General features: G+C 48.4%; 1 protein-coding gene across 1 annotated transcript; it reads right to left on the bottom strand.

Annotated features, from left to right (window-relative positions):
* Positions 1-148: 148 nt before the first annotated feature.
* Positions 149-10,260, bottom strand: STOM (stomatin). Its single transcript, XM_077787957.1, has 9 exons — positions 10,212-10,260; positions 9,192-9,285; positions 6,694-6,820; positions 5,781-5,853; positions 4,808-4,890; positions 2,892-3,095; positions 2,262-2,396; positions 1,638-1,818; positions 149-769 (listed from the first exon to the last, which is right to left on the bottom strand). Exons 1-9 carry the CDS (start codon positions 10,258-10,260, stop codon positions 645-647), a joined length of 1,071 nt encoding a protein of 356 aa, XP_077644083.1. The 3' UTR covers positions 149-644.
* Positions 10,261-10,983: the final 723 nt, after the last annotated feature.

Consider the following 10,983-nt stretch of genomic DNA (forward strand, 5'->3'; position numbering starts at 1 on the left):
ACCTTCTTTGTGCCATCTTTTGCACATAGACCTTTTAGTAAAAGGTTACAGAAATTATTTTGAGGAGTTTGGGTCTGCTTTGCTTTCCCCTCTTCAGAATTACATGCATTTGAGACCATGACAAACAGTATTTCACTCTTTCAGAAACTCATTAGTAAACAGCATGTTTTTTATTCAGGATGAGAGCAAAAAGCATCTCGTGGTATCAACAAGAATTCACAGGGGTGGCACCTGCAGCAGCAGCAGCGGGAGTTACAGGGTGACTCATCTTCCCCAAGGATTAACCGGGAGCTGTGCAGTTGCTCTGCTTCCCACTCCAAGTGCCTGAGCACAGCAATGCTAATTATTCCAGTTTTGTAACTGTTCCTCCCGCTCCCAGCCAGAAGTTAAGCTCAGTTTACATCAGTTGCCACCTTGACAAACACAAGAGTATATTGCTTTGGTGATGCAGAGGAAAACCTGCCCAGCAGACAGGCAGAAAAACAACAGCACTTGGGCATCTCCTGCCAGTGACAAAGGCACAGCGTGTCGAGGCACAGGTACCCAGGCCTAAAACACCTGTAAATACAGAGCTGATTGGAGCAGAAAGGGCATAAGAAACTACTTATGGACTTATGCTGGCCAGTGGGAGAAGGGCACTTACATCAGTGTTCTTGGCATTTCAGTTCCATTGCCTCGTCCCAGACTTTAAAGATGTCAGACTCAGTGCTGGTGGCAGCCTGACGAGTCTTTCCTATGCTGAATCCAGTTCTTCTCTTATTAATCCGTTCTACAGGGGTACAAAACAGGAAGTTTAACAGCTTGGCTTATGTGAGCTGAGGCCCAGCTGCTTTGAGGATGAAATGTAAGCCCTTATTGACACAACAACCACTCCAGGTCTGCACAGAGCAGCACCAACAGGTAAAGCACCAGTGCAGCACCTTCTGTTGAACACCACTCCTCCCTGCTAGTTACAGACATGTCATTTCCTAGAGAAATTCCTAGACAAAATGCAGCACTTTGGTTTTTTAAAAATATTTTTAGGAGAAACAGATGCAGAGCCTTTTCAGTGCTTTAAAGCAGTGTAACTCTATGCAGACACAGCCTCATAACAACAGCAGCCCATCAGTGACCACAAGCACATTGTATCCATACCTCAGCATGTTTGTGCCATTCCTGGGTGGCAGAAAGACAGAAAATTCCACTAACAACTGTTTTTCATCAATGGGGACTAGTTTAGAGAGCATGAACTTGATTCTCAGAAGCCCCCAGGATACTATTCCACTTCCCTTGCAGGGCTACAGACCCATTTTGTAGAAGGAGTAATTCCAAATATTGGATCATGTCTACCACAACTGTTTTTTTATTCTATTTGAAAAGGAAGTTCTGGATTAGAGGTGTAGAATATGGATAAAGCTTATTTAAGATCACAACCTGCTTGTACTCCTTCTGAGAGGCTTTCAACTTCAAATATTGCGATTGTCCACATTCACAAACATTACATACAAGTTCTATAACACACTCAGTAAAACAAAAGGGTTCCTCAGCAAACCCACTTTGCTAACACTGCCACAAGATACCCTAGAGAAGGAGCTCAGTGTTGCAAACGTGGGCTGACCCCCAGCTCGCCCCTCCCAGCCTCCCCTACTCCGTCCCACCTAGGAGGCCCTGCAGGATGTTTATGGGCAGGGGGAAGACGATGGTGGAATTCTTCTCGGCGGCGATGGTGGTCAGGGTCTGCAGGTAGCGGAGCTGCAGGGCGGCGGGAGACTCCGTGATCACTATGGACGCCTCCTTCAGGGCCCTGGACGCGTTCATCTCCCCCTCGGCCGCGATCACCTGGGGACAAAAACGGGTCCAACTGAACTCGCCCTGCACAGCAGGAACGGGGAATGCAGGCTGGTCTCACCCTAGGCAGGTGCCACAGCCACTGCCCAGCACTCTGGTAAGTGACCTGCCCTGGGCACGTGCTTCCACCAGGCACAAGCCATTCCTGTTTGCTCTCCAGGCCCCAGTGCCTGGTTTCCTCCCATCCAGAATGCAGGATCACAAAAGCTGGCAGCAGGTCTTGAGAATGCAATGCAAGTATTTATTCTGTCTTCAAAAGCTTTTGTGCTTCTTCCAGGACTGCCTCTCAAAACCAGAGGCACTCCCCCCCACAGAGAGCTGAAAATACTTCCTCCCTCAAGCTGTACTTTTTTGTATCTACAAGGGTTTGAGAGGGAATGGTGCATTTCTTACTTGGGAAAAACCAAATCCAGCCCCCAGACTGATGTCATTACCTTGGCTCTCGCCTCCCGGGCAGCCTCTGCTTCTGCAGCCATGGCTCTCTGCAGCTGGATAGGTAACTTCACATCCTTGATCTCCACACGTTCCACCTTAATGCCCCAATCGTCTGTTGCCTCATCAAGTGTGGCCTGCAGAAGGCAGGACAGCTAAGTGAAGCCACATACCTCCTCAAACTAATGGCCACATTTGAAGAATGACCAATAAACCAAATTAATTCTCTTCAAATTCTCAGACTTCCCAGGCTTTAGTATTTGTAGTACAATTTGACAGCTATAAGAGCACAACTGTTTTAAAGTAACAAAAGCCCCCAGAGCTTGATTAATGTATTGAAGGAATTCTGTGGCACACTTTCCTTCAGTGAAAGGACTGACAGTGAAGGACTGACACAGGATCCAGGGAAGTCATCCTCTCCTGTATCCCTCATTCCCACATGCCAGCCCCACTGGCCCTTAATGCTTTAGTCCCTCATTTTACAGAGTGTGCTCCCAAGAGATCTTGTCAGGGCTTTGCCTACAGCTCCAAATCACAACTGATCACTTAGAGATAAAATAAATCCCCACCTTTAAGTCCATGGGATTGCCTCTTTACCTGCTGTGTGATTGATTGCTTCAAGATGCCCCTACCTGCATGCTGTGTGCAATTTCCTCACGGTCAGAGAGGATCTCAGCGAGGTTTTTGGTGCCCAGGACATTCCTCAGGGTGGTCTGTGCCAGGAGCCGGGTGGCTGAGTCGGCGTTGGTGATGTTTGCCACGGCCAGGGTGGCGTTCTGCACCCTGTAATAAACCACTCCATCCACGTTAACTGTCACCGAGTCCTTGGTCAGGATCTGAACAGCAGTGGGAAAAGTACAGAATATTCCATAAATACAAGGTTAATTATTAGAACAATCACATATTTGTTTTACTACACCAAGTCCTGGTTTCCCACTGTCTTGAAAACAAAAGTCCTTATACACATATGCTGCATGTGAACGTGCCCCAGTGTTCACAAACCTCCCGGTACAGCTCTGCAAAGCTGAGACTAAATATGGGATTAGAAACTTCTCAGTGAAAAGCACATTCCATTCACTTTGCCCTAATGTTATTTTTAACCCACTTCCTCGAAATCACAGAGGGATCTGCAAGTCATACCAGTGACAGGAAAAAGAGAAAAGGCAGAAATGATTTACTCTGAAATTCATTTTCACATGAGGAGGTTTAACCAATGATTCTGGCAAGGAATCATACCCAGGCAGGTCCCCTTTCTGCTGCCTTTCAGTGAGGTTTCACCAGGGCTGTGTGAGGCAGCCTGACAGCAGGGCCATGGGGACTGTGCTGCAGGACTGCAGCCTCCTGGGACAGGTGGCACTGCACAGGGGAGCTCAGAGAACCTCATTCCACAGTACACAATTACCTTCAAGATTTACCTGTCCTGTCCCTTCCAAAAAGACCTCTTTTAGCAGGCTTTTCATAACACAAAAGCTAAAGAATGAGTAGCATGCATAGAAATCATGTTGAACAAATAGAAATTGATTTCTGCCTCTATATAAGGAACACAAACAAACCTAAATCCATAAGCGCAATTTAATCAAGTCAAAAGAAAAACTGGATTACTGATGGCCTTACTAATGGTACATCAGCAGCTGCAAGCACATTCTGCCTGTCAGTGATTAGGTTTCTCCCAATTACCCTTTAGAGTGTACCAGGACAGCTGCCATTTGTCTCCATCTACAACTAACCACGAGCAACAAACCCACGAGCAGATCTGACGGGAAACAGATGCACCACACAGGTTGCACTGAGCATCTCTGTGTCACAAAATGCAGCTGATACATGAGCGATACAGTTATAACCATTAGGATACAATTGTTCACTGGCATTTTTAGAGGGAAGGTTGGGTTTTATTCTTTTGTTATCCGTCGAGTTGGCAGCACCGAGTTCAGCTGGCTTCATGCTCTGGAGACATTCTGCTACAAAATTAGGATGTCCAAGGAAAATCAGACTAGAAATCAAAGTAAGTTTTTTGTTTGTTAGGAGTGGCAGCACCTTCATCATGTGCAGGGCAGGGCACAGGAGCCACGTGCACACAAACCCAGTGGAGGGAGCTGACCACTCATTCCCCCAGTACCTATAAATAGCATTTGATGTATAACCAATTTCATCCCATTACTTGAGCCAGTTTATACATGTAGATAAATTGGCACAGGACAGATCCCTGCTGTGCCTGGAAATCTTCCAGATTTCACAAAAGCAATTAGGGAATGTTGCATGAAGCCCAGCAGCCTTCACTCCAAACCCCTCCCACTCCAGCTCTCAGGCTGTATTCAATTATCTCATTTGGTCCTCAGAGCATCATCTGTTTTCTTTCCGTGCTCCTCCCTTACTGGATGACATTTCCAGGGGATATATGTATTCTTCACAATACACTGCACCTGCACAAGGAATCTGTATTCAAAGTGCACATTACCCAGTACTGAGAAAGGAGAAGGAAAAGCAAAGTACACAAAGTTCAAAAATTCTGCAAGGACTTTAGTAGATGCAAAGGCAAATGCAAACTCACCTCCTGAGGAGGGATATCAAAAGAGATGGTTCTCATATCAACTTTGATGAAGCTATCTGTGCAAGGCAGGACGAAAAACAAACCTGTGCCAAAACATCCATTCAAGAAAATGTGAAAATGGGTCATTAGAGCAGACAACACTTGTTACTGCAATAAGCTGGAATCCAACTGTTGTGGCTGTGCAGCTCTTTGTGAGGAGCTCAGCAGCACAACACTTGCTAGTAGCTTCCAAACCAAGGTAAGATTTTCAAAAATGCATGTTGAGAAACTTCAGTTTATCTGAGTATCACTTAGAGATTTTTAACATTTGGATATAAAACAACCCCTGAACTATTAACAAATACTTTAAAAAACGTTCCCCTCGTCGTTACTTGTGGGCCTAATTCTGGCAAGCATCAGTCTCCTGCCTTCTGTTCTGAGATTCTTCAGCTCTACAGCAATGTGGAACATTGCAAAGCTTGGGTGAAAATGAAGGAAGAAGCCATTGCCCCTTTCTGTCACTTTGAGCAGCAGGAGCAACAGCTGAAAATAACATTCTTCCAGATTTCAGAGTTTCTAATATACAAAGACAACTTGTCAAGATTATCAAATACTCTACTGGCTTCTCTTACTTTTGAAGGCTATCAAGGCTTTCAGACTCATTGGGTTTAACTGATACATCAAACTTCTTTTTTCAAATAACCCATTTGATGCCATTATTCCTCCCTTTACATTTAATGCTGTTGATTCTGCCTGCAGATCATACATTAACAAAGGGTAGAATTAAGTTTGCTGTCTTCTCAATCCAGAGTACAAGTCAGAACTTTATGAGCTGGAAGAGACCCACGAGGCTCATAAATTCCTGTTGTAGCACATCCTCTTACTGGAAGTTACAGAATTCTTGAGAAATCCATTTGCCACTTTACTGCAATGTCTCTACACCATTATTGTTTTGCTGATGACTAACTGGAACAAATTGCTGTCCAGGACATACCTGGTCCCTTTGCTCCCCCTTTTAGGATGCGTCCAAGTCGGAAGATGATGGCTCGCTCGTATTCCTTGACAATCTGGAACAGATTGTTGCATGTCATGCACGGCTTTCCAGAAGTCACATGATGGATTCCAAATTATGCACACACCAGGCTAGGACAGTCTTGAGTCTCAAATTTAATACACATTTCTCTACTGGCTGCTTTTGAGAATTTTAGCTAAAACTTTATTGTCAAATGCAAAAGGAAAAACACCAGGACGATAGTCCACAAGAAATACTCCTCAGACTCTCAACAGGATGGCACCTGGGCAGGTCCAGGCACCAGCAGCAGCCATCAGGAATATCCTGGCAACAACACAACAAAGTGCAGCATTTGTGACCCAGCAGGGATTTCTCCAGCTCCAATTCTAATGCCACATCAGCCAAGCCAGGAGGAAATAACTCCTCCTGTCTGGAAACTGCAAACATCAACCTCAGAGTGATCACAGACAACACTGTGTCTTCAAATGTGTCACATGCAGCCACATCTATGTACATAATTACAGATTCCTATTTACATAATTCATATTTAGATGTGTAATATACAGGGAGAGATCTTTAAAAAATATCAGCTCTCTAAGAGTACTTATGGGCTCTTGCAATTATTCTGATGCTTCAAATGAGCTTATTTACTAATAACAACTGGGCAGATGTAGTGAAAACATCAAATGTAGGAATTATTTTGACCAAATATTGTAGTACCACTTTTATTTTTGGTTTGAAGATGAATGCACTGCAGTGCTGGGGTCCGCTATAGCTTGAGAAAGAACAGAGCTAGATTAATTTGTGTTTAGAACATGTAAATCCAATTGAGAATGGTAACAGCCACTCTGCATTGCTGAAAGTTTTACTTCAAATTAGCAGTGAACAATTTTACCTTTATGCACATCCATACTGATATAGGAAATGTAAGAACAGTGAAAATAAGCGAGGTGATCACCAGGATCCATCCACAAATACCGAGGCCAGAATAGGAATCATCTACAAAAGAGCAGAAATTGTCACTTTTTTAAACCAAGAGTGCCTATTAAAGTGCCTAAATTGGATATTTATACTGAATGTTCCTTGAAATAAGTCACTGTTAGCACTACTTCTCTGGCCAAATGCATTAGGTTTTGATCAGAAATCTAATTAAAAGCCAAATTATGCTTTGATTTTCATTAGTCTCTAAGTTGTGCAAGACAGCTGAGGGCAGAGTGCTGTCCAAGGAGCATTTATACAGAAGTGGACCAATACTGAAGTTTCAATTCCCAAGTGCTTTTCTCTCCCCCAAGTCTTTCTAGCAGAGTGACTCACAGGCAGCAGTGGAAATCATGTTCCTCTGTTTTCAGACAAGCCAGAGGATCTTCATGTGAGCAGTGAAACACTAATACCCCACACACTAATACCCTGCTAGCTCTGGGGCAGCATCGCTGGAACTCGAGTTCTGTTCCAGCTGTAACAGGTGCACATCTAAGGAAACCACAATTCTCAGACCCGTTGGATGTGGGAAATTGGATGAGGTACAAAATTAGCTGGACGTGAAATAAAACCTCCATAAAGAATTTCTTGGCCAGAAACTCCTCATGCATCATTTCTCTGTCAATGGAAGACACCAGCTGAAGGTAACTCTGGGATCAAGTGACGAGCTGGTGGTTTCAAAAGCTACCCAGCTAAAGCCATGACAAAATGTGGCCTGGGAAGCATTCACAGAGCTACAGGAAGTTCCTTATCCTGCCAGCTAAGACTCCTAACAGGCTGCCAGGAGCGTGCTGCCAAGCAGGGATGTCCCAGGGTGACATCCAGCACTCACAAACATCACCTTCCTATTCTGGAGAGTCAGAATTTCCTGTAAAAGTCACACCTCAAATGATGTCAAATTTCAAGATTGAGCAAAGAGGATGCTTTATTTAGCACCCATGTGTTGTTTATTCACAATACAAGAAGGGAGAGAGATGCTGTCTTGTGGAAGACTCTATGAGATACAAGAAACATGTCTGGCATTTGTGGGATGAGCTGGTTCTGCAGCTCCTGGAGGTGATCCCCATCCCTGCCCACCCCAAAGGCTGAAAACAAAGGCTTGACCCCACACTAAGTGCTGGCTGACAGCATCCCTAAACCTGCTACGGGAATCTTCTCCTCAGCTGAAAGACAGGCAAGCCCCCACCTTGGATTTATAGCCTGCCGTGGTGGGCAAGTCTAAGCAACCTCTTGAAGAAATAAACAACTATAAAGGAATAAGACTATTAACAATATAAAAAAACTTAATTGAATCAGTCTTCAATGCCTTTAAGGCTGACTGGAATGGTTACCATTACTTTAGCAAGAAATTATCACTTGGACCATCAAACTGTATTAAGAATTTATAATACACACTTAGTGCTGGAGGCTAAGATGGAAGGGGAAAGTTCTTGTTACAGCTTGAGGTGTGGCACATGGTTCATTTGTGATTTATTTCCTTCTGCAAAGTCTCCACAATCCAAACAAGTGCACCACTGTCAAACAGCAAAAATGTGCCTTGACTGAAAACAAAACGCCAATTTCAAAGTGAGCTACGTGTCTTCACAGAAGCATCACAGAGCATTTCACATGGGAAAACCCCAAAATTACAACATCCAATAACCAAAACTACATCTAATGCCACTTGCTCCATATTTTATTGTGATCACATGAGAGCTGCAGAAGAAACCACGTCAGCAGCATGTTCAGGAAAGGCTCACAGAGACAAGATTGGCACTGATGTGACCGTAGTGAGGTATCAATAACTAACATAGTTACACATAAAGTGCAGATCCTCTCCAAAGATACCAGAGCCAGGATGTGCCATTGGGCATCAGGCCCAAAGAGATCCACAGTTATTTATACAACAACTCAAATTACCCAGCCAAAGGCTTCATATGCAAAGTAATCTTATAAATACATTTCCTTCTCTGGTTGCAAACAGAAAAACATAAAATAAATCAGGACTTTTCCGCTGCCTGTTTCTGAACAATGGAAGTAACAGGAAAACATTCCAGCTTCCAGTGAGGGAACTTGTCAGTTGTGCTATCTCAGTGCATCATCTCCAAAATGTCCTGACCCAGCCACACACCAACACCTCCTAACTGGAAGGCCAAAACCCACATCAACAATATCAAGAAGTAAAACTTCAGTACAACTCATTGCCCACCTGAGGACTTCTACCACTTCCACTCACACCTAGATAGGATGTGGCTGTGGTGAAAAGTCACAGTAGTGTCAAAAATCAATCCCTAAGTTCTCCTTGTTCTCGTTTACTGGTGCAGCGTCCCAGAGATTACTTCTGTTGACTCTGCTTGTCATCATTTCCATAGCTCTGCCCTTAGTGATCCGAGTTACTGCACAGGAAAGGAAACCACAGAAACCCACCCAAGTTACACCACCCGCCTGGTGGCAGCTCGTGGTGATGCTCCGACACGTCCCGAGGGTGGTGTGGGGACCTGCCGGGAGTCACCACCTGCGGCCACGTTATCTGAAGGGGCAGGGGGTCAGCCCCCTGTTATCCGGGGCTGGGGGCTCAGCATCCCCGTTATCCGGGGCTGGGGGCTCAGCATCCCCCGTTATCCGGGGCTGGGGGCTCAGCATCCCCGTTATCCGGGGCTGGGGGCTCAGCATCCCCCGTTATCCGGGGCTGGGGGCTCAGCATCCCCCGTTAGCCGGGGCTGGGGGCTCAGCGTGCCCCGTTATCCGGGGCTGGGGGCTCAGCATCCCCGTTATCCGGGGCTGGGGGCTCAGCATCCCCCGTTAGCCGGGGCTGGGGGCTCAGCGTGCCCTGTTATCCGGGGCTGGGGGCTCAGCGTGCCCCGTTAACCGGGGCTGGGGGCTCAGCGTGCCCCGTTATCCGGGGCTGGGGGCTCAGCGTCCCCCGTTAACCGGGGCTGGGGGCTCAGCATCCCCCGTTATCCGGGGCTGGGGGCTCAGCGTCCCCCGTTAACCGGGGCTGGGGGCTCAGCATCCCCCGTTATCCGGGGCTGGGGGCTCAGCGTGCCCCGTTATCCAGGGCTGGGGGCTCAGCATCCCCCGTTATCCGGGGCTGGGGGCTCAGCGTGCCCCGTTATCCAGGGCTGGGGGCTCAGCATCCCCCATTAACCGGGGCTGGGGGCTCAGCATCCCCCGTTATCCGGGTCAGCCGATTCAGTCGCCCCGGGGCCGCCGGTGACCCCCCGGCAGCCGGGACTCAGGGAAGCGGAGGCTCCCCGGGAACCGAAGCCAAACCGCTCCTCGCTCCTCCCGCGGGCTTAACTTTGGCGAAGCATCCTTCAAACTTAGCTCGCGACTCAATGAAGGAACGATTAAAAGCGAAACAAGGCGGAGAAAGAGCCCAAGTCGCCCCGCGAGGAGCGGCCGCTGCGGGGCCGTTTGGGGACAGCCCCTGCCCGCTCCCCCTGCGGCCGTTACCTTGAGGCCGCCGGGACTTGGGCGGGCACCCCGCTTCTTGGTCTGCCATGGCCGCCGAGTCCCCTCCGAGCCGCCTCGGCGCTGTCCCACCGCCAGCAGCACCACGAGCAGCGGCAGCAGAGGCAGCAGCGGCAGCAGAGGCAGCAGCGGCAGCAGAAGCAGCAGCGGCAGCAGAGGCAGCGCCGCCGTCCCGGCCGCCCCTCAGCGCTCCCTCAGCGCTCCCTCAGCGCCGCCCCAACGCCGCCGCGCGCGCCCGCCCCGCCCCGCCCGCGCGCGCCCGGCCCCGCCGCCAGGGGGCGCCACGGCCGCTGAGGGCGTGAGGGAGCGGCCATGGAGCGGCCACGGAGCGACCCGGAGCGACCCGGAGCGACCCGGAGAGACCCGGAGAGACCCCCGAGAGACCCCCGAGAGACCCCCGGAGCGAGCCCGGCTCGGGGCAGCGCAGGGAGGGCGGCCCAGGCTGCAGGCAGGGCGGGGAAGGCAGGAAGGACGCGAGAGGAAGGCCCGCAGTGAGCGACCGGCCCGGCAGCGTCGCCTGAGGTGAGCGAGCCCCTCGTGAGGGGAGCAGCGAGGGGAGTCCCCGCTGCCCCGGCCTCGTGTGTCCTTTAATGTTCGGTGAGGTTTTATTGCTTTTCTTCCCCACGCGCTGTTACTCTCACGGGAAGAGTTGGGGTCTTTCATCCCTTTTGGGGATTTCTGCTGCTTTCCTACGAGGCCCATCCACAGAGATAAAGTCTGTCCAAAAGTACGTCATACACATACGGGCATTGCA

This window comes from Lonchura striata, chromosome 22 (genome assembly GCF_046129695.1).
Source record: "Lonchura striata isolate bLonStr1 chromosome 22, bLonStr1.mat, whole genome shotgun sequence".
Classification (NCBI taxonomy): domain Eukaryota; kingdom Metazoa; phylum Chordata; class Aves; order Passeriformes; family Estrildidae; genus Lonchura; species Lonchura striata.